Here is a 24,755-nt window from a genome sequence, read left to right on the forward strand (position 1 = left end):
CAAACACATTCTACAAACATACACGAAACCTTGTTAATAAAAGAGGACAAAGGATTTCTGGTCACAATAGATTTGTATGAAAAGTTAGAGGAGTAGTTTCTATTATATTAATTTTTTTTCAGAAATATATTAAGTGTGGTTTCATGCTTTCACTAAGTAATAATAGAAATAATAGCTAATATTTATTGAATGCTTACTATTGAAGGCACTGGCACTTCTTATATTGTCTCAATTTTAATGTTGACAACATCTGAAGTAGATATTACTCTCCTTTTACAGATGAGGAAACTGGGGCTTAAGAAATTTAGATAGCTAGAAAAGTAGCAGAACCAGAATTCTGTTCCAGTCAATTTTGCTCGAAAGCCATTTTCATTAACTATGTTGAACTGAATCATTACCTGTGTCAAGAAAGCTATATTGTTGGATTATGTGTATTCATCCCAATAATGTGTTTTAAAAGCTTTTTTTTCTTTTTTTGTTTTAAAGTATTTCCTTAATGTTGAAGTGCATGCATATATATTTGTGGGTAGGGAAGTTTGGGAGGTTGTAAAGAGCAGGAATCAGATTTTTTTTTTTGAACATCCAGCTAACTGAAGTTTTGCTATTTGCCTGATTTGTGTTAAGTCCATGTTTACTGAATAAACCAGTTTTATTTACTAGAAGAAAAAAATGTAAAATTGGAAGGATTGATTTATAGTGTAGTTGATTTTGTGGGTTTTTTTTATTGTGGTAAAATATACGTAACAAAGTATCATTTTAACCATTTGTAAATGTACAATTCAGTGGCATTAAATACATTCAGAATGTTGTGCAACCATCACTACAATCTGTACTAAAACATTTTCATAATCTATTACAAAAACTATCTGTTCATTAAATAATAACCCATTGCCACTTACCCCAGTCCTGTGTAGCCTATGTTCTTTCTTTCTCTATGAATTTGTCTATTCTAGGTACCTCATATAAATGGAATCATTCCATTTACCCTTCTGTGTCTGACTTAATTTGTTTTTAAATAAAATAATTAATGATTGTAAATTTTTAAACTGTCAACCTATATTACATTTTATGGTAGAATTTTAATTTAGGCTTTTAAATGTTAATTTACTTTACTGTCATCATATTTTGTCTTCTTTTTTTTTATAATGGAGATTATTAACACATGTGACTGTGGTTCTGTATGTCTTGGGAAAAATTGAAATCTAGTTCAGGAGTAGAATTCTACTTTGAAGAAAGCCCTTTCTTTGCTTTATGGCGATGTAGCCGAACTAGTCTGGACCACAGACAAGCCATCCTTTTTTTAAAAGTTGTATATAGGGTTTAGCTGTTTATCTAGATTTCAAAATGAGTAAGATTCAGCATTTTAGAAGGAATTAGATTCCTTCCTAAAAGACTGTCAGTCAGGTACATCGCTGCCTTATTAGTCACATAGTACTACAAATTATATGAACTCAAAAATCTTGTTTATTTCTTAAATATCTTGTTTTTGGGTTAGCAATGATACATGGGGTTAGGGAGAAAAACAGCTCATGTCTGGAGTCTTTCTGTAGTTCTTGCAAGGCCTGCCATGTCTTTAGCTAATTTTTCTGTTAGCAATCTGGTTCCAACACACTGGCTCTTAAATTTTTTGGTCATAGACTCCTTTACACTCTTAAAAAAGCAGATCCCAGAAAGCTTTTTTATTTGTGTTACGTCTATTTTTTTGTATTAGATATTAAAACAAAATATTATATTTAAAATATTTATTTTAAAAATACTTATAGTAATAAACCCATTATATATTAGCAGTAAGACAACATTTCTTAAAAAATAACTTTATTTTTCCAGAACATCAAAAACATTTAGTGCAAAGAGTGGCATTGTTTTACACTGTTGCAAATCTTTTTACTTGTGTGGCTTAATAGAAAAAAGCTGGATTCTCCTTTTTGTTTCCTTGTTAAATCTTGTAATTTTACATGTCATGTAGCCTCTGGAAAACTTCTTGTACATTTGTAAGATAATGAGGGTGAAAATGGCAAATAACATAGTATTTTTATGAAAGTAGTTTTGACCTTGTGGATTCCTAGAATGGTCGTAGGGACCCCCAGGAATCTCCAGGTAACACTTTGAGAACTGTTCCTTTGGCAGAAATTTGGCTTGTATTAAATATTATTAGCACCCTTGAGGAAGTACAATTTTGTCCCTTTAACTGAGAAGCTATTCCATGAATATAACATTTATTAAGCTTATTTTATAGTTCCATGAAGATTTTTTTGTTTTCACACAGCAAATCTGCTTATTAACTGATGCTGTTTGCCAAAAACATAAGCATTTCAAAAATGTATTACATGGAAGTACCTCTGCAAAAGAATTCCTTGAAGTTTTTGAGAACTGTACTCATTTTCTCTTATGTTTTATTTTTCTATATTTAAAAAAACTTAACAGTCTGTGAGTATTTTTAATAAACTGAAAATAGGGATTAATGCTAATTTTCTGTAATAAGTAGTATATTCTGGTACAATTAAAAATTAATTCAAATGTAACTTTAATAGAAATTGAAAGCTTCTTTAGGATGTTGAATTTTAGTGTCTTTTTCCTCCCATGGATGCCCCCTTTATAATAGTTATATTTTTAATATACCATAGTTGCTGTTTTTATAGAATTTAATTAAAATTTAATATTTTCCTTTTGTTTGTGTGACTCTTCCAACCATTTTGTGATTATATGTGAGCTTATAAAGATCAATTCTTTTATAAGTTCTTTGTAAAAATACTGACATTTCTATAAGAGATGTTATTTGTCTAACAGAATTTTTATTTCTGTAGCCTGTAGATTATTTTATAAACTAGAGGATTAAGGGATCCTAATAAGGACAAAATAGTTTATTCCATTTATGGTTAGCATGAAATCATCTTTTTTACCTGTTAGGTATGGACTATACTATGCTGGTAACTTTTTGTTGCTTTAAGTTTTGCGACCATAGTACCTTTGAACATTTTTTTTCCTTTTAAAATTACCTCCATTCTTTTTTGTACTTTATAATTAATTTTTACTTTAGTTATTAAAAAAGTTTTATGTTATTACATATTCTATGTTTTTTTTAAAGAGTAGATGGTAGGTGATGTGTGTGTATAGTATATAATTTTAAGAATACTGATACATTGAAAAGCATGTGGTTGAAGGTGATATTTAATGGTTTTTATAAATCTTGACTTTATTGTACTCAATTTTTTTGTGCAAAACTTACATATGAGCTTAATGACTTTGAAGCAGAAATCATTAGAGACTTAAGAAAAGTGATTGAGCTTATTGATTCATAACATAATAATGATAATGCTGTTGAAATTTGGAACTTACCAGTGAGAAATAGGAAGTTCACATAGTTCACATAATTCTGCCATGCTTTTTTTTTCCCCACATTTGAATAGAGAAATGATAAGGAGTTACTGTATGTAATGATTAGCTATTGCTTCATAACAAATTGCTCCAGAATGTAGTGGCTTAAAACAATATGTTTATTATCAAACAGTTTTTGTGTGTTAGGAATGTGGGACAGCTTAGCTGGGTCCTCTGCTTCAAGGTCTGTTACAAAATTTGAGATGGTCATCTCACAGTCTTGATAGAAAGGATTCATCTACAAGCTCATTCACCTCTTTGTTGAATCTGTTCAACATGGTAGCTTGCTTCATCAAAGTCTGAGTGCTGAGAAGATAATAAAGGATACCAGCAATGTTGAAGTCACTGTCTCTTGAAACCTAATCATGGAAGTGACATCCCATCATTTTTGCTGTATTTTGTTTGTTAGAAACAAGTCATTATATCCAGCCTGCACTCAAGGGAAGGATATAAATACACCTATAAAAAGGCATAAATACCCAGAGGCAAGGATCATTGGAAGTCATGTCAGAGGCGGCCTATTACATAGCTCTTTTTCGCCTTAGTCATACAAAATAATGATGGGATACATTGAGAATGAGGTCATAGATAATTTTTATTCAGTTTTTATTTGTTGTTGTTGAGTGCAGACTTTTAATTTTGTGAGAATTTAAAAAAACAAAAAACATTTAAATTCCTTTTAATATGTTTTGCAGGGCTGCTGCCTTTCTGTTTCTTTGCTTTAATTCCTTCAGCCCCCCAAATAGGATTTCAGGTCCCCCTACCCTCATGCTTAATGATTAAGTACTCTTAATTGTTGTATACTGGAAAACTTAAATTCTTTTCTCTTTCTTTTGAGGATGCCAGATAGTATAGGCTGTCATGCCAGCTGTATGACTTTACTTCAAAGTGTCACATGCTTTGTTTGCTTCATAAAAATTTGGAATGGAGTTTATTTGACCTGTATTGACCAATGAGGTACTCAGCAGTGCAAAAGAGAAGTTTAGAATCTAATCCAGTGATTCTCAGTGTATAGTCTCTGCTCAACAACATCATCATCTCCTTGTTAGGAATGCAGATTCTCTGGCTGCACTTCAGACCTACTGAGACAGAAATTCTAGGGGAAAGGCCCAGCAATCTGTGTTTTAACAAACTCTCCAAGTGATTCTGATGATCACTAAAATTTCAAAATCACTAATGTGTTCAATCCTGTTAGAACTTGAATATTACTTTTTCAAAAGCTTTTGGCCAGTACTAGAAATCTTACTTTTACCACTGTTAAGACAAGGCTTTCCAGGAAAACAAACATGTTTTTCCTACTTATTTTACAGTTAGAGAATGCAGAAAAGAAACACAGTACTTGTGTATTTCAAGTCTGTTGGCTAGGCAGCACATGTGTTAGCCAGGAAGGTGAGAGTGTTGAGGGAAAGGATAGGGATTTTTGAGACAAGTTTTTTTCTTTCCTTACACTATTTCTCTTTGTTAACAAAAGTCAAATACTAAATAATGACTTTTAGATAAGAATTATGTTGGCCTACCATTATATGTTAAACTGTCTTAGTTGGATTTTAAATACACATTTGATAATTGTCTAAGAATTGATTGTATCGTGTTTGATCAACTTTATAGTTAAGTTTCAGTGAACATTTACCAATAAAGATTTACATTGAAATATCTTAGGTGAAATAGAGGTCTCACAAGAAGGGCCTTTTCTAATTCTGGTGTTAGATATTGATTGGAAAGGCATCTATGTACATAGTATGATTTTTCTTTGTGTCCTTAATTCCTTCCAGTTGATATTTTTAAAAATCTACCCTATGATATTATTGTAGTAAAATTCAAATTAAAAGCAGGCTATAATATTAACCACCTTAATAGCATAGTTAACAATTTAATTGTCTTTTATCATTAATGTTTTGTGACATTTTGACAACTTAAATGTTTTGACAAATAAATTTTGAGAGGGCTGACTAGTAATTTCTTAGCTATTTTGCATGAATTCACATTGTAGTAATCTGTAGTGAGCATTAGCCAAAATGGTAAAGCTACTAGGATTACAGAGTGGGTTGCTAAATTTGATATAGCCTTTAACTTACACACCTAGAAAATTATCATGTGTTTAAATGTGAAAACTAAGGTTTAAATGTAGTCATATAGTGAAATTCAGTAGTGCTCTAAAAAAAAAATCTATTTTAAAGAAAATCAGGTAATAGTAAATATTAAGAAAATGTATGCTCTGCCTTTCTTACTTTTCTCGTTTAGTTTGGTGTCTGGGATTTTGCTGGCTTGTAGTGTTTGCTGGATTCTTTTAGCTTAGTAATTTGGGAAGCAACAGTGTAACCTCAGGATGGATGAGAATTGCCATTAAGTGTAGATCAGTTTAGTAAATTTATGGAGGCCTAATGATTTTGGAAACATGATGGCTGCCTTACATATCTTTTTCAGTCTTGTTGGTTTTGTAAATTTAGCATATCCTTTTATTCCATGGGTGGTTAAATCAGGTGCTTCATTCTCCATTTTAAGGCCACTTGCTGCCTTAAAATCTTTTTATATAAACCTTTTATTCTGGTAAAACATAAGAAAAAATTTTTGAATAAATTATTAGCAGATGTTTCCATTGACAAGAAAACATTGGAAGGCAATTGTTTTCATTTTTTCCCCATATATTTACTTAATAAATTAGATTATTTTTCCTCTTTTGGACTAATTTTGATACAGTTTTTAAGATAGGATTTAGTAAACCATTTTGGCTGTGTTGAAGTTATTTATGGTATAAAATGTCCATGAGAAAGTTTTTAATTTTTTCTGTTTTCCTGCTTATGTCATTTTTCTTCAAACAAAAAGTTGTTACAGTTTGCATGCCACATAAGTTTGACATTAGGATTTAAGGGCACATTTGACCAATATAAATTTAGAATGTTTCTTCATACACAGTTTATTTCTTAAAGTTTATAATGTGTGCAAATTAGTGAGTGTCACTCAAATTAGTGTTTTGTGACACCCATAGAAGTAAATCCTCCACATCTTAATGTGCCCTAGGGGTGTATATATATGAATTGGCTGTGCCCCTTGCTCTGCTTCCACAAATCAAGGGAAGTAACCTTTCCCCACTCCTGTCAACAACAAACAGTCCAAATCAGCACTTGAATGCCCCACAACCGTTTACTAAGTGAGTATCCCTCATCCTCAGAGTTACCTTGTACTACCTACTGTATTAAAGAGCCTATTGATCAATTTCCCTATTAAAATAACAAAATCAAATGTTGATTATCAAACTTAGTGTTAATTTCGTGGAGTTTGATATTTGTGTATGCACAAGTGTGCTTTTTAAGTTGATGTCTAACTTTGTTTGTGATTACAACTTGTGGGGGAAACCTGTTACCAAGTTGTTAGACTTGGTTTTCATCAGGAAGTCAGATGTTATACTGAAATTGTTGGTCCTTGGCAAGAAAACAGAGCGCTTCTCTTGAGTGAGGAAAATGAGACGAGGGGTTTTATTTCAAAGGGTTTTTTTTTGGTGATGGCATAAATACATAACAGGTTATAAAATCCAGTTACTATATTAAATTTCATCACTTGTTTTTTAGGTATTCCAATAACTGTACCACCTCCAGGTAAAACTTTTTCCATGTTTTCTCCATCATTGTTAATAAACATGAAATTTCAAGCCTATAGTTACAGGAGGGACAGTGTTGATATGGTTAGAATATGGAATAGGCTATTGGGATTTCAAGGTCCTATTTTCAGCTCTGCCTTTGCTTCATTCCAGTTTTGATTGAGATATTTAGTTTTCTTATATCTGTCTTACCCATTTCTGTAGAAATAGAGATTTTGAGAAAATTCTCGCCATATCAATTGGTTGAAGAAAACAATATAGGATATAAAATAACATTTTTACTAAAAATTTTTTCAGACCAAGGATTTTTTTATATGATAAAGTGACTGCAAGAGAAGAGAAAGAGTATCTATTTTGACTTTATCATGGTTTCTGATTTTTATACCCTGCTGGCATAACTCAGTATTGTGAGAAAAATATGTTCTGAACCACACAGTCAGGTAGATTGACAATTGGTCAGATGGTTGTCTAAGAGTGGTGATTAAATTGTTCATTGTTGTAATGGTATGATCAATAGTTTATACGTGGTCCAGTGATTTTTACATTTCTTTCAGTTTTGTTTTTGGTTTTTTTTTTTTTTTGGTAGTGTGATGCAAATGTTATAGCAAGTGTGTTTACTGAGGTCAGCATTAAAAGCCAAATAGAAACAGAATGAGAAGTGACAGTGCTTGGAAGGGTGGGTCTAAATTCAAAATGACCTTCATAAACAAAAATAGTGGCTTAGGTAGTACAGGCGAGTATACAAATTTAGATATGGAATAGTCACTGATTGTGTATGAATGTGGCTAAAGAAGACTCACCAGGAAAAGTCATAAAGGAATCATTGCTGTGTCTTTTTAGTTTAAAAAGAAATGTGATTGCATGACTGTATAAAATAGGATTGTGGACTCTAGGACTGAGGTGGTAATTGCTAAACTGTATACTTCTAAGATTTTTAATAGAGGAGGTATAGATCCTAAAACTGGATACAGTGAAGATGAGCATGGTGAATTTGAAACAACTGGAAGCAAGGCCAAAAATTGATTTAAATGGACTTTTGAGAAGGGTTAAGAAGAGACTGGGATTCATTTTTACATAGAATATTAAAAAGGAGGCCTAAGTGGAAGTGTTTTCAAATATGTAGTGGGTGATAGAAAACATGACAGTAGATTGTTTCTTGTCCTCATTCAGGACAGCATATGAATTGTAGTCTGAGAAATTTGATTTATATAATTTAATGCATTTCCTAATAGTGAGAGTTGTTAACATTTGGAAGGGATTGGTATTATAAGGAATTAGTATCTTAAGTTGTGGAATCTTAAAGTCTTTTGTTGGGATGTTTTATTGCCTATCTGAATTTGAAAGTGTAGAGTAGATTAATTGTTTAAGTCCCTTTTAGCCATATTCTGTGGTATTTCATTTAGGTATTGTGAATTATTGAGAATGCAGACCTCATGATATAAAGGTGCAAAATATTTTCGTTCCAAAGTAATGCAAAACTACATTATGTGCCTTTCTTTGTAAAATAGTTTTTTAGGTTGTGCTATTTAAAACATACTTTATGATGGATGTTCTCAGCCTTAAGCATGTATTACATCTACTGGTAAAATTTTATTTATAAATTATACATTTTAAGGAAATTTCTATATAGCTAAAACTCAAAACATTTTTTGAAAGAGGTAAATGTATTTGCTTTTCTTCTAAAATATATCAAGTATAACATATCTGGTGGCAACACTACTACTGTTTTATATATGAAAAGGTAAGGCATTGAGATTAACTTTCTCATACTCACAAAATGGGCTGTGTGTGGTGCTGAAAATAAGACCGGGTGTCCTGACTCCCAGTTTGTGCTCTGTGTATTAGACCAGACTGTTCATTTAAAGCTTTATTACTCTAAAATCTGTTTATAAGTTTAAGCTCCATTATTTTCTGTCCATTATAACATAGAGAAGCATGTTATGTCCCCAGAGAAATTTAGTGATATACAACAACTTTGTTTCACTCTTGATATTAAATGTACATTCTCTTAACTTTTTTTATCTTATGATTGAATGTTTCAGGTTTTCCTCCTCCACCAGGCGCTCCACCTCCGTCTCTTATACCAACAATAGAAAGGTAAATCAGTGTGGCTACTGTAAATTTTTTTATCATTGATAGGCTTTTGACAGAAGAATCATATACATATCTTAGTAATATTTTCAAAGATGTAATTTTATAAACAGTAATACATGTCTTTTAATTTGTTTAAGACTAGATCTATGGTAGTAAAATGTTGGACCTATAGACCAATAACAAAACAGGAGGAAAAAAACATAAATGGTAGTATTTTGAAATGTCTTGCTTTGATTTATGACACACTGATTAGAAACTTCTAATTTTAAAAACTTGGCATAGTCAGGGAAATATAGGTAATCATGAATAATGCATGTCTTTTAGGATTAAGTAAGGACAGCTATTATCAGGGACCATAGTAAAGAAAAGCTGCCGTATTCCTTGATACCTTGCTGTGATTCAGCTTGCACAAAGGAGGATTGGATCTGTTCTGCATGGCAGTAGCCTTGTTTTTATACCCTACATTTATGGGTTATGTTAGAATGCTGTTTTCTCACATAAACAGCATATTACTATTTTTATGAAAATAGATGACTCATGTCAAGATAGAAATAAAAGTGTCTCTAAAGGGGGACCAAAATTATTAAACATGTTTTACATTAAAAAAAAAAAGAATATCTCATGGATGGCAATATGGTGTTTAAGAACATAGGCTTTGGAATCGCACAGGCTTGGTTCAAATTTTACCTTCCTAATTTCCCAGGTTTGTGTTGCTAGGCAATGTTCATAACTAGTCTTTGAGATTCAGTTTTTCACCAAATAGGGTTGATAGAATTGTGAAGGTTAAAACAGCTAGTGGATATAAAGCATCAGCATAATTCTTGGGAGATAGAAATTACTGATAAATGTTAGCTATTATTATTTCCTCTCAAATGGCGAATAAACTCAATAAAAGTAGTATATTTCTGAAAAAGTGATTCAAATTATACAAGAAGACAGGAAAATTGTGAGACCCTTACATTAATAGCATCAAACTATGCATATGATTTTCAAAGAATATGATTAAAATTGTGAGAACATAAGCATTTAATTTGATGAAATCCTTGTTAAATATATATTTGTTTTCTCAGTCAAATGTTAAAAAGTATTATTTGTTGATCCTGTCAGTTGGGCTGAATTTCTGATTTATAACCATTAAAACCAGTTTGTTGTAAGACTAAATTTTAACCAAGTCTCAAATTTTCTATGAGCCTCAAAGTTTCTGTTATCTTGTGAGTTTTGCTGAATTGATTGGATTATTCACGTTAAATAGTATTAGCAAACTATTTTTATTTACCAATGGGTGTTAGGTTTAATATTTTGGGAGGTTAAAAAGCCTTTGTCTTTAGAATTAAATAAAATTACATAATTAAAGCTTATCAGGATATTGTGGATAAATAAAAGTCATAATTCTCCCTTTATGTTTTGCATTTGCACCAAAGTATTAAAATTCAACACATAAAAATTCATTTTTCTTCAACAGTGGACATTCTTCTGGTTATGATAGTCGTTCTGCACGTGCTTTTCCATATGGCAATGGTAAGTTTTAATTTTAATGACCAGATTAAATTTGAATCAATAAAGTACTTAAATATTTTCATAGCAATAAAAATTTGCTTCCATGGTTTAAAATACTGTCCTACAGAGCAATTAAAAAACTATCCTACAGAGTTATTCCTTTATACTGAAGGAATAACTAGGTCTTACATATATTACAGGTTACTTAACAGAATGATTTTTATTTCCTTGTCAATTGTACTTTTAAAAGTTAACAGATGGTAATGCAACGTGGATATTTATACCGTGTCTTTTTCTAAAAGGATTTAGGATTTGTCACCCAATTGCCTCGGTCTGCATTGTCCGTAATCTCTGTTTCTTGACTCATAGCCTCCAGCTGGCCTTGTTCTCATCGTTCCCCCTCACTGATTTATCTTTTCTTGTGGATCGTTTGGCTAGGTCCTCTTTCATGTTCATTCCTGGCTATCCATTCTAAGGCCTTCTAATACCACTTTCTGCTTAGATTTCTTGATCATTTATTCATTTATTTTAAAAGTGCTGTGCATTGTACTAGGTTTTAGTGATACAGTAAACTAGACATAGGCATACGCTTGCCCTTATCAAATGTATAGGTTAGTGAGTAAACCGCCAGGTGATAGAAGAGGGTATCATGGGAGCATAGTGCAGGAGCCTGCCCCTTCAGAGGGATAGAACCATAGATGATGTGATTTGGAGTTCAAATTATGTTCAAAGACATGGAGGTGAGAGAGAGAGCATGGTCGGCGTGTACAGGACGCCATGAGGAAAACCTAGCGCTGAGAGGAGATCATGCAGGGCCGTACAGCCGTGCTATAGAGAGTTCCAGCCTTACTCAGAGGGCGTGAGGAGCAGTTTAGTTTTATGCCAAGTTGTGAAATTGCTAGATTTATATTGAAAAAAGGTCCATTCTGGATGCCTACTGTGAGGAAATTGTGGGTTTGTAGAGTGAGTAGAAAGGTGAGAACAAGAAGCTGTCGGAGTACAGTCGTGTGCTGCATAATGACGTGGCAGTGACAAACTGCATATATGACTGTGGTCCCATAAGGTTTTAATGGAGCTGAAAAATTCCTATTGTCTGGTCACATTACAGCCACCGTGACACATGACTCACGTGTTTGTGGTGTAAATACACCTCCTGCGCTGCCAGTCGTATAAGTATAGCACGTACAATTATGTACAGTACATGATGCTCAATGATAAAGACTATGTTACTGGTTTGTATTTACTATACTTTTTGTGATTATTTTAGAGTATACTCTTTCTACTTAAAAAACAAAAAGTTTGCTATAAAACAGTATGTTGGGTTACACCAGCAACAGCTTCATACACCTTGTGCTTACTTCAGCTCTTGATTGCATCCTTTTCTCTAGTGCTTGATTCAATCTTGTGTTGTTTTATTCAGGAACATGCTGTACAGGCCTGTAGCCTAGGAGCAATAGGCTATACCAGATAGCCTAGGTGTGTAGTGGGCTATACCATCCAGGTTTGTGTCAGTACTCTGATGATTGCACGGAGGAAATTGCCTAATGACGTATTTCTCAGAATGTATCTCCATTGGTAACTGGCACGTGACTGTAATCCAGGGGAAGAAATTATGGTGTCCTGTATTTAGGTAGTACCATTGGGGATGGAGAAAACTGAATGGTTCCAAAGGCTTACACAGTGGAATTTATAATAATTGTAAGACTTGGTGATCAGCGATAAGTATCAGTCATAAACTTCCAGTTGCCTTCTAGGTATCTGTATCAGAGGATTGTACTGTCCTTCAGACCCACTTTATTTACAACCACACAGGCCATTCATTCACATCAAAAGATAGTCTTTCTGTTGACTTACTTATTTCATTGATTATATTACCTTTTCCTTTTTATACTGGCCTCCTAGGAAGTCATACTCCTTAAGTTGGAGTCTTACCTTGCCCTCTCGTTGTTTATGTGACTTTTATAGATCTTCAACCATTAATGGAGAGCATAATTCTTCTTCATACAGTGAAGTTTAATGAGAATACATTGAAGCACCTTACTCCTACCATGTAATAAACACCCAAATATTAGCTGTTAATTTTATGATTATCTCCAGCGAGTTCCCAGTTCCCTCCCTTTTCTACACCGTGAGGCAGTGTAGCATAATTGTTAAAGCATAGACTCTGCAGTTGCCTAGGTTTGGGTATTGAGTACAACTCACCTTAGTAACTTTGAATAAGTTAAATAGCCTAAATTGTTTTCTTCATCTGTAAAATGAAGTTTGAATATAAAGTGCTCGGCACAGTGCCTGTAATGTGTAAGTACTTGTTGATAATCATCACTTGTTAATTAAAATTTCTTTTTACTTCTTTTATGGCCCTTGTCATTTTCTGCTTTGTGATTAAATTCCTTATGTATTTGTTTCAATACAGATGAACATGAGGAATAACCCATATCAGAAAGAATAAGACTGTATTCTTGAGATTACATACACAGTGGAAGATTTCATTTTTTAAATACACTTTTAAACACTTAACTTTTTTTCAAAGTAATATATGCAAAATTTTAATCTCAAAAGTAAGAGTCTTCTGCTCACTGCTTACCACCCTAACTCCTCTTTGAGACTTTTTTTTTTAATTAAGCACTTTTAAAGTAGTAACAATTATAAAGCATATTTTAAGAATTAAACAGGAAAGTTCGGAGTTTTCTTCATCATAGTCAAACAAAGCTTTGAAATGAAATGGTAAATACAGCTTCCTTTTTGTTGGTAATTCTGTTACCTTTGTTTATTTTGTTTATTTTACAATTTTGTGATTTATCCTCAAATACTAATTATACATGGAAATACTAATTTTTGGTGATGTGCATATTAATACTAAGGGTGTGCTTATAAAATAAGACCTAGTTAAAAAGTGATCTTGTGCAGGAATATGGAAGAACTGTAAGCATTTTTAATGGTTTTCAGTTCTGATGATCTGCGTGGCATTTCTACATAGGCTTATCAACCTAGTTCTTGATTTATATAACTAGATATACCATGTGTTATCTTCCTACTGTGATAGACATGTATTTTGCTCAGTTACCATCTCTATCCCTCTCCTTTCAGCCACTAGTGAAATTCTATCATTTATGTTCCTCTTTTTATTTATATACCTACCTTCTTTTTCATGTACTATCCATCACTACTACTGTGTATCTTTTTAAGCCTTCACCTATTCCTCCCTTCTGCTTCCCAGCTTTGGTCAACTATGCTCCTACATATAACGTTTATATTTGTCCTATAACCAAAATTATTTGTGCCCCGATACGTTTTTCATTCTAAAAGCTAAACAATAAACCATTTGCTTATTATGACTATTGAAATATTATATATTATAGAGATAATTATAATACTCAGGCCACTTAAAGGAGAAGGTTCTTATGGTAAATATATTAAAATTATCGTCATACACTTTATCAACTGTGTAAAATCATACCACATTTTAATTGGGTTCATATTTGAATCATGACTTTCTCAACCTCGAGAATATAAAAAATATTCTTCAATACACACTTTCTCCAAAAAGTTTTCAAATTTTGTTTTTTCATATGTATGTCCTTAAGCCATCTGAAAAATTGATTTTTGCCTGTTATAAAGGTATAATTGTCCCAGTGTCATTTGTTGAATAGTCTCTCCTTACTGAGGGATCTACAATGTCATTTCCATTCTTGTATCAGTTTCCATGTATGTACAAATCTGTTTCTCTGTTATCTAGACTATTCATTTTGTTAATTTAACTATCCTTGTGCTAATAATGCCATACTATCTTAATTATGAGTTTCATAGTAAATCTGATACCTAGTTCAGCAAAATCTCCTTTACTCTGCTTCAGAAAAATTGAGCCATTGCTCTTACTATATATGCATTTTAGAATCAACTTTACTAGTTCTGAAAAACTGTTGAGATTTTGATTAATAACTAACATTTATGTTATGCTTACTATATGACACTTAAACTCATGTAATTCTGACAGCCTTATGATGTAGGCATACTGTTATTATCCCCATTCTTTGGATAAGGAAATTGAAGAACATCCAGATTAAGGAATTTGCCCAGTATCATACACTAAGTGGCAGTCAGTATTTGAAACCCTGCAGCCTGTTTCCAGAGTCCGTGCTGTTACACCATAATATTGGAATTCAGTTGATGTTCTATATCAGTTTGTGTGAAATTTATACCTTACAACATGAATTCATCTATGAACTAGGACTCTATCCATTTAGGGAGTTGTTTTTTAATGTGTTTCAATTAAGTGCTAGTACCTCCACACACTTCTTGCAAATCTTCTGTTACATTTAGCTATAGGTACCTAATATTTTTGTTGTTGTTGTAAGTGGTATATTCATTTGAACACCATGTTCTGTTTGTATTTGCTTGTATTTAGAAATAGAATTTGGTATTTATATAAATAGATACAGATACATGTATTGAAATATATATATATGTATTGATATATATATGTATTGAGATACATGTATATGATACATGTATTGAGATATATATGTATTGAGAGATATATATCTCAATACATGTGTATATGCATACATATATATATAATATATATCGAACATGTAACCAGTTTCCTGTTCAACTTTCACTATAATTTGTAACATCTTTTCAGATCATGATTGATTATGTTTTAAAAAATAGTGATTTATCTAGGTTTTTAACATCTAAGTTAATATGTAACATTGGCCTATGATTTTCCTATATTTTGCACTGTCCTTAACTGGTTTTGGTATTAAGGTTATACAACCTACATAGGGTAAGTTAGGGGATGATCTTTTTTTCCTATTTTCTGGAAGTTTGTGTGATATTAGAATGGTTTGTACCTTACAAGTTAGTAAAATTCACCTATAAAAGCCAGCTGGAATTGTGGAAAGGGTTTATATTACTGATTTAATGTTTTAATAGTCATGGGACTATTTAAGATTTCTTTTTATTTTTGAGTCTCTTTTGTTTGGTAAGTTATTTATTCATTTATTTTTAGGAATTAGTCTATTTCAACTAAGGTTTTAAATGGGTTGGTATTAAGTGTATAATATCTGCATCATTTAATCTCTGCCATATCTGTAGTTGTGGTCCCTTTTTGGTATTATTTATGTGGTTCTGGTATTGTTTATGTGGTCTCCTTTTTGTAATCTTGTCAGAGATTGTCATGTTTTATTTGTCTAGTCTTCAAAAACCAAGTACCATAACTTTTGTTTTTAATTATTTATATCTATATCTATCTATCTATCTATCTATATATATATTTTTTTTTTTTTTTTGTTCTTTAGTGGCCTTTCCCCACCTTCCTGGTTCTGCTCCTGCATGGCCTAGTCTTGTGGACACCAGCAAGCAATGGGACTATTATGCAAGAAGAGAGAAAGACCGAGATAGAGACAGAGACAGAGACCGAGAGCGAGATCGTGATCGGGACAGAGAAAGAGAGCGCACCAGAGAGAGAGAGAGGGAACGTGATCACAGTCCTACACCAAGTGTTTTCAACAGGTTTGTTGAGTATGCAGGAGTTTGTTCACATGAGCATTATAGAATTTATATTTGGTAATTATATTTGGTAATAGGGTGGAAAATCTAATTCAGTTGGGAAAGGATTGCTTGAAGAGTGGTTATGATAGCCATTTTAAAAGCTTCAAGGCTACTCTTGGGGGTTCCCACTGTCTAAAGCAACCGTCTTCAAATCTTTTTGTTTACTTTTCCCTTAAAGCGTGTCTGTCTTGGTAAGCCTCTTTAAGAACATTGACCACCATTTTTCATTTCTGTATCGTCAGCACTTTGTACAGTAATGCCTGGCACGTAATGCATCAGTGAATAAAATGACTTACATATTTCAGAGGAAGAAGGCGAATACAATAGAGAAAAAACAATTTTGAAAAGTGTTGGTGAAACTGTTAGCTAAAAAGTATTTAAAATTAACAAAAATCAACCCTTTATTACAACCAAAACATTCATTTGGGCATCTTTCATATTAACATATCAGTCTAAGTACCATCACAGTGTAGAATGAAATAAGTTAAATGTAACTTTTTTTCATGCCAACTGTTTTTATGGATGAGATAAATAAACATAAGGTACATAAACAGTTTTCTGATTTTGCTAGATGAGGTGAAGCAGTATATCAATTCAGGATGTGAGCATATGCTTGATTCAGGTAGCATGTATATTGTTAGATGTGGTCCTCTAGTCATAGACTTGCTAATCCGAAAGGTCTTTGGGGATCTAGTCTCAATTTTTACTTACCAGATGAGGAAATGGAAGCATGACGAAATTAAGGCAATGGTAGAGGCCTGCTATCTACTGGAAATGTAGTTGAGATATTACTTAAAACCTTTGAAGGTTTCTAATTTTGATTTTGATTTCAAGATTTCTAATCTTGAAATTAGGCAGTTTAAAAATTTTTTCATTTTTCTTACTACTCTCTATGCACTTCTTTTTCCTTTTTTTTTTTTTTTGAAGGGATGGGGGGGTACCCAATTAATTCTTACAGTCATGTAACAGACATTTTCTGAGTCTGTTATGTACCAGGCACAGAGTTGTGTGCTGAGGATACAGAATTATTCATACATTACCCTTTCAGATTTAACCATATAATACTGTCAAGGTGAGTAGGACTGGTTAGTAGTTTAAAACTTTATCTTAAAAAAGTGTGCAATAAGAAACTGAATAAGATTCATTAATTTTTTTCCTTCTTGTAGCTCCTAATAAAAAGACTTATACACTGTAGTCACCTGATAACATTTTATTAACTAAGTAAAATTATGATACATATGTTTGTGTAAATATGTATGTTTTGTGTTTATGTGGTGGGATGTGTTATTAACTTTAGCCACATAAGTTAGCATGACTCTGTTTGGTTCAAGAGCATTACTTTCCAGATAGTTGAATTGTTTCTAATGTAGATAAAATGAATTTATTTGAGATAGCACTGCCATCTCTAGAATGTTTATATTCACAAGTTAAGGAGCTTAATGCGAAACTTGATAGGAAAGAAGACAAAGAAAGGGCTTTGCTAGAGCTCATAAATTTTCTTTGCATCAATGTAAATAGTACAAGGTTTATAGAACATTTGAGGCCAAATTCTCTGATTCTTCTGTTTCAAACACACACATGCATAAATGCTACTTAATTTTTATTGAAACTATAAGTGTTAATGGTTAAACCACATTTGATTTTCAGGTTCCTAAGGTGTAGAGCATCAGAAATCAATGTTTACCTAAATCTGACTAAAAGTTCAAGGCCACAGAGGCAAAAGGTGGAGGAATTTTGTGTTGTTCTGAATTAATCCCAGGAATGAAGTTTTCTCTGGAAAATCCAAGTGAAGTAGAAGTAAAGGCCATTTTTTTCCCTGAAGACTGACATTTTAGCAATATGGCATGTAGTATGTGCTGTGTTATAAATTATGGGGTCATTGTTTTGAAAATTACAGAGCATTTTCAACATCTGGTCTTTAGGCCACTTAATTGTGGGCCAGAAAGAAGTCTGTTCATTCTAGGGTGTTTGAAATGAACTCTAATGATTTCCAGACCTAGAGAAAACTTTGTGCTGCAGCTGCTTATCAGAGAAGGGGGTGGAAGGAAAGGGGTCTTTATATTTTGTGTGTGAGACCAGGTCTTCCACCATCTGTAGTAAGGTTCCTATTATATGGCTGCCTTCAGAATCTTAAAAGTCCTCAAAGCTATCACGAGTTGATGTTACAGTAAAGTTACAAATGACAAATTATGAAATAACTGACCGACTTATTTTTATGTAAATCCAGTTGGAATCATTACAAAGACAGCCTCATTTTTAAGAGGATAATATTCATTTGTCCTGGTGGGTGTTAATATATTCTGCTTCAGAAACATTAATTATTACAGGGTTATTCATCTTTACTAAAAAGGTTCCGCTACTAAAATATTTAGCATTACTGTACTTTGCTGTGTATAAGGCGTTCCCATGTATAATGCACACCCACATTTTTGGCCCAAACTTCAGGGGGGAAAAAAATTTTGTTTTAATTCAAATTTTTATTTCTTTACATTTAGGTACTTTTTTTATATTATAAAGGAATTTTAGCATTTATTTTTTCAACATATTATTGTACAAGAAATTTAATAATATGTAACAAATAATTACAAAACAACAAATACAAGGTACAAGAAATTTTATGTACCAGTAACAAATTTATGATATTATCACATCATAGAAAGCCAAGATCTCTTCATCACTGCAAGTTCATGTCGTAAGTTCAGCAAAACCGATTATCGTTTTCCAGGGTATTATTTTGCACACTGGTATCGTTATTGATTTCTAGAGTTACACTTTTAACTCATAAGCATAATTAAAGGAATTAAAAACATTTATATACATACAGAATTAGTACTACCCATATATAATGTGTATCCTTATTTTTCCCTCACAGTTGTGCAAAAGAGTGTGCATTATACACAGCAAAATATGGTAAATGTATTCATGATGCTTAGCATACATGTCACCTGCCATTTATTGAGGGCCTTCTCTTATACTAAGCACTTTAAATGTTACTGTCAATTCTACAACTGCCCTGAAAAAGATTGTCAATTTTACAGATGAGAAAATTTATGTTTAGAGAGGTTAAGTAACTTCACCTGGGTCACACATTTAGTAAGTAGCAGAATCAGGATATGAGCCTTGGGCCTTCTCTGCCTAGACCCTTCCCACCACTCCACATGGCCTGTCCTGGCACTTGGCCATCCTGGTGGTTTGCTTCCACCTTACAAATACAAAGGACGTATTTATGGTATGTCTACATATGTACACACACATATACACTTGTATGTGTACATATACGTATATTAATACATTTTCTTTTTTAATAAAACATTTTTTAAATGTAATATCTCACAGGCAATAGTAACTTGGTCAACAGTAACTTGGAATTAGGCATAGCACTACGGAATCATTGCTAGGAAATGCAGACTACTTCGTTATTTGTATGGCTTATACTTTCACCTGATTCTATCTCCTATTACTCCCACTCAGATTCATTAACACCTTGATGCTTCAAGACAAGTTAATAATTTGTATTAAACATTTCTAGAAACCAAGGCTCTTTACACAGTGCTCTAAAAGATATTTTTAATCATTCTAAGTGAGAAAGTTTACTGATATTAGGTTGTAGAAAGTATTGACTTCTATGCTGAAGAACAACAAAAAAATAAAAGTGACTTGAAGAATTAAGAGAAAGATGGAGAGGAGTGTCAGTGAGTGAATGTGAAAAAAAGGACAGGTCTAGGGAGGTAAAGTAAGACTATCCTCTGACTAGCCATCCTTTCCAGTTTCACCAGCCTCTTCTATCCAAAATCAGAAAATGGAGGTACACCTTAAGTTTATGCATTTGAAGTTATAGTCATGTGAATCCCTTCTCTTCACTTCTTCCCCCAGCCACACATAAATAATATTAAGTCATTGAGATGTCAGACTGCAAGTGTGTCCAAAGGCAATTTTTTGTCTGCGTTTTGTATGGATATTACAGAAATTGCTTCGATGTCCCTGTTTTTCATACTCATACCTTTTCATTGGATGAGTATATTCTTTATGTGATTGAAAAACTTAAGAACTGTCATCTGCTTTCTACTATGTAGCCGTTATGAACCAAATATTTAAAATATATTTTTAGAATCTTAACTGCGTATCCAAGATTTTATAAGAATTTTGATTGGAAATCTGAGATACGCAAACGTGCTTCTAATTCTGAAAGGAATAAAAGAAAGCTGATGATTAAAAGGTAAATCATTACAGCTATCAATTTTTGAAGAAAAACAGCCTTATATAAAGTTTCTACCCTGTAACAATTTTGAAAGCACAGAACAAAATTGGCTCCTTAACATTATGTGTATTATTATATATTTGGTATTTTTGTATTAGATCTAGTACTAATTTGGGAATGGCATTGTATTCCTTAGTGCAACAAATAATTTTGCATCTATTCTCTATAAGATGCTAACATGGGGGCATCTGGTTTGGACTCTGATCACATCTGCTTTCACAGTTTGAAATCATTCACTATTAACAGTCCAGTTGTCAAGAAAAGTTTCTTTTCTAATTTCAGTGATGAAGAACGATACAGATACAGGGATTATGCAGAAAGAGGTTATGAGCGTCACAGAGCAAGTCGAGAGAAAGAAGAACGACATAGAGAAAGACGACACAGAGAGAAAGAGGAAACTAGACACAAGTCATCTCGAAGGTTTGCTCTTTAATAAAATAGTGAATCTCTTTGAAGCTAAGAGAGAAACTGATTTGACTTCAGGAAGTGAAAACAAACATTTCCCAATAATCAGTAGAATATACATGTTCCTAATTGGAAGATTAAGAATAATCTCTTGAAATCGTTCCTCATAGGCTTCAACAAAGATTTTTAAATCTAACAAGACTAATACCCGTAAACCAAAATTAGCATGAAATATAAAATATGAAAGAATTAGACTTATGTTATTTTGTTGAGAGGGGGGGAATCTGGCATATGAACCAGTCTTTAATAGTATTATTAAAGCAATGTTCACAGTTTAATCAAAGAAAATTCACGGCCTTGTAGTCTCCAGAAAAAAAATCAGTATTAAATTTTTAATGCCGATTGTTTGCTTAAAATCAACCCTAGAAAGTATATCCTGTTCTGACTTAGTGCTTCAGTTTCTAGTTTGTAATTAGTCTTTCAGAATAAAGTATATGTAACCCTGGAAATGTAGGATAATATTGGTGAAGGTGAACCTGTAATGTAAATAGAATCTCAGCATAAAAAAAAATCATAGAAAAATCGGTAACTCCTCAATGTTTTTGTGAGAAAAAGAATGGATTAAAATGTCTAAAATCCATTATTGAGGATTTACCTAGACAAAGCGGATTGATTTTTGTCACTACTTGTGTACTTAAACATTTTGAAGAACACACCTTTCTTTTTCTTCAGTAATAGTAGACGTCGCCATGAAAGTGAAGAAGGAGACAGTCACAGGAGACACAAGCACAAAAAATCTAAAAGAAGCAAAGAAGGAAAAGAAGCTGGCAGTGAGCCTGCCCCTGAACAGGAGAGCACTGAAGCTACACCTGCAGAATAGTCATGGTATAACCTTTTGTGTATATTAGGGCCAGAAATAGATGCTATAAATCTTGTTATTTTTCTGGATAATGTTGAAGAAATTTACCTTTAATCTTCTGTTAGTATGAACATTTTTTTTTTCAAAATAAAAGAGTGAATTTTTCATGTTAAGTTAAAAATCTTCGTCTTGTAGTATTTAAAAAAATAAGACAGCGATAACTATATCCAAGAAAGTAATGTGAATGAGTCACACAGCAGGGAATTTAAAGAGCTATGTTTAGCTACGTACATACCAGTATCTGATAAGAAAACTGGCCAAGGTGGAACCTTGACCTTTGAGTTAATCAAATACTAGGGTCTGATAGGTTTCAGTGCAAAAGGCACCTCCGAGTCTTGAGTCTTTCATCATTACTGCTGTGGAACTGTTGCTTAACATATTAAAGAACTCATACAGTTGATATCCTAACTTTTTGATAGCCAGTTTTCAGTGTTCTAAATCTGGGTTTATGGTGAAATTAAATGAGGAACTTTTATATCCAATTTGATAAAATCTGAAGGTATTTGGGGTGGCCTCTGTGAAATACTTTACCCTATGTGTTGTTTCTAGCAGGCACATGGACACTCGTCACTGTGACACACATTTGAATTGCCTCATGGTCATCTATGTGAGCCGGGATCAAGCTGGTTTGCCCTTTCTTAATGCTCTTTCCAAAGCTCCATTGGTTGAGCAGCATGCAGAGTTCTTATAGTTACTAACTATATTGTGACTAAAAATAAATGACGAGCTTTAGTCTAAATCTAAGAAAAAACAAGTTTATAATTCTGTGAGCATTTAGGATTAACCTTTAGGAGGTATTTGTTAGTCATGGTAACAAATGGTTTTGAAAGAATTACTAGAATCTAATTAGTGATAATAGAAATGAATTTAGTATCACATACTAAAAGACAACTATAATTTTTGAAAAATATTTATTTTTCATTTGATAAAAGGAACATTTTTCAGCAATGCACTTTTAAAATTCTCTGGCTGTAAATTGTTTTTAAAGTACCCATAATGTAGCCTTTGCAGACCTCAGCATATACCAGAATTTTTAATTTAATTGTATGATTCAAATTCATTGGGGGCATACAGACTATTTCAGCTGTTTGTGAGTTTATTGAATAGAAAAATATAAACAAAGTTGCGAAATCCTCCACACTGAATAGAAACTATTAGTAATGTTTGTTTTGAGAATTATATTTTGATGTGTAATTAGCTCTCATTAGATCGTACTTTTCCTGACATTAAAATTTACATTTTTACAATGTAACCTTTAAATACAAAAATTGACAAGATAAATATATTGTTTCAACTTAGCTTATTTGTCATTTCATGTTTCTCTATGACCCACCATTCTATAGAAAAGTGCCAGGCCAAGAAACAATAGTGAGCGTAATTTTTCCTTTAAGTTCTTTCAGCATTCTTGCCAAGCAAGCGTGTGTCATTCCTGATGTACTTCTGCCATTGACAGCAAGAAGAATATCACCACATCTAAAAAAGTAAATAAAAAAAGCAAGGTATATGGTTAACATTTTGATCTGTAACTGAAGCTAATACAAGTTTTTTTGGTGGTCCTAGTTTTTGTTACATCTGTCGATTTTAATTACTGCTAATTAAGGTGTTCTTCTTTCCCTCTTCACTTAAATTCTGCAAAGTCCCTTTCCATTCAGCTTGTATTAGAAGGGATGCTGAAAGTACAGCAAGTTGCTGTATGGGACCCAGAGTAACCATTTTCGATTTCGTAGAAATTGAATGCTACATAAATGTGTTTAATTTCTTACGATGATAAAAGTATAATAACATGACTTATTTCAAGTGGGGCCAAGCTTTTTACATGTATAAGACAAAATTTTGAATATAAGTTTTTTGCTAAGTAGTTATTACCTAATTCTTCCATCATTGTATGCTGGTGTTCCTTCAACAATGGATTTGATAAAAAAAGGTTTGTTCCCGTTGTATTCTTCATAACCTCCTACAATGCAGAAGCCCAGACTTCCAGCTGTGTTTCTTCGCAATATAACATCTTTACAGTTATACAGGTACCTGGAATAAAATGTGCATGTACATTTGATTACATTTTTAAGTTGCACTCATAGTTAATTATTGTCATTTTTTAAGCTAAATAGCACTGAATGGGTCTCACTTAAAATTGTGTCATAGCCCATTGACCTTTGTGGTGTTAGCTGCCTTTTTCTAATTTTCCATAGCTAAACACTCTTAAAAAAAAAGGATACCATCTGTTTTGTTTATATGTCTACTGGGAGAGAGTCCTTTTTGGCTTAAGGATTTTAATGCCTCAGTTTTTATTAAAAAGTTGGACATGCCTAAATCCTCACTGGTGAACCAAATTCAAGCATACTTATGGATGTCGTATTTTATTTGTATATATAAATAATTTTAATGAAGGCAAAAATTCTTTGAATAAATGATTAATCTCAGTGAAAAAAAATTTAAACCTCTAATGCATTTGCTGAAATTTTGACTTCTGAAAAATATCAGTTTATATGTAGTTCCACATACTTGATAAAGGTTATAGAGAAGCCTGTAGGCATAAAGTAAATGAAAATTGTGCATTTAAAGATTAAGAATGATTTATATTGGAGAAAAGAAAACTGGCAGAAAATGGAATAGCAGGTTATAAAAGAAATGGGAGAAGACCACAGGTCTTTGTAAATGAGTAGCGCGTCCCAGCTAAGATAGAAAATTGGATTGAAGAAATGATTTCTTTCACTGTTCAGTGGCAGTTGAATAGGTGCAGGCTAAGTAAACTGTTAGTTGGGGCAGAGGTATGTCAGGAGATGGATTTGACTCTAAAATCCCCCAGTCTAGGAACTGGTTTGAAAGAAAATTAACATTTTCATGTTGCTAAAAATCAAGGTATGATTGTTTTGTTTATAAGCTGTACCTTTAAATAACTACTTTTTGAAAAACCAATAAAAAGTTTCTCGTGAAATTTTTTGTTAAGTGATGAAGTTGGTCATTAACATTTGTTAAGCTAAATGTATGTGAGCTTTCTTCCTATTTTGAACCCTCTAAATTTAGGCCAAATTGAAGAAGATTTGGCTAGTATAGAGATT

The 24,755-nt window shown here is 32.6% G+C and overlaps 2 protein-coding genes across 32 annotated transcripts in view; one reads left to right on the forward strand and one right to left on the reverse strand.

The window, feature by feature from the left end:
* The window catches only part of FIP1L1 (factor interacting with PAPOLA and CPSF1), a gene marked incomplete at its 3' end in the record, with an annotated part of 64,233 nt that extends 39,591 nt beyond the window's left edge, over nucleotides 1-24,642 (forward strand). For 9 of the 27 annotated variants that reach the window (XM_081047220.1, XM_081047234.1, XM_081047225.1 and 6 more), the window contains 6 exons: nucleotides 9,013-9,067; nucleotides 10,527-10,582; nucleotides 15,862-16,075; nucleotides 20,655-20,792; nucleotides 21,510-21,662; nucleotides 22,246-24,642. In XM_081047220.1, coding sequence (XP_080903346.1) covers nucleotides 9,013-9,067; nucleotides 10,527-10,582; nucleotides 15,862-16,075; nucleotides 20,655-20,792; nucleotides 21,510-21,657 — 611 coding nt within the window. Of the gene's footprint in view, nucleotides 1-6,941; nucleotides 6,969-9,012; nucleotides 9,068-10,526; nucleotides 10,583-15,861; nucleotides 16,076-20,654; nucleotides 20,793-21,509; nucleotides 21,663-22,245 lie in introns of those variants that run through there. The other 18 variants (XM_081047243.1, XM_081047230.1, XM_081047237.1 and 15 more) reach the window with 7 other exon arrangements.
* The window catches only part of LNX1 (ligand of numb-protein X 1), a 109,095-nt gene continuing 106,938 nt past the window's right edge, over nucleotides 22,599-24,755 (reverse strand). For all 5 annotated transcript variants that reach the window (XM_081047168.1, XM_081047169.1, XM_081047170.1 and 2 more), the window contains 2 exons: nucleotides 23,563-23,721; nucleotides 22,599-23,169 (listed from right to left, as the gene is read on the reverse strand). In XM_081047168.1, the coding sequence (XP_080903294.1) occupies nucleotides 23,034-23,169; nucleotides 23,563-23,721 (295 nt within the window). In that variant the 3' untranslated portion in view covers nucleotides 22,599-23,033. The remainder of the gene's footprint in view (nucleotides 23,170-23,562; nucleotides 23,722-24,755) is intronic.

The sequence above is a fragment of the Rhinolophus hipposideros genome (genome assembly GCF_964194185.1).
Source record: "Rhinolophus hipposideros genome assembly, chromosome: 1".
Lineage (NCBI taxonomy): Eukaryota > Metazoa > Chordata > Mammalia > Chiroptera > Rhinolophidae > Rhinolophus > Rhinolophus hipposideros.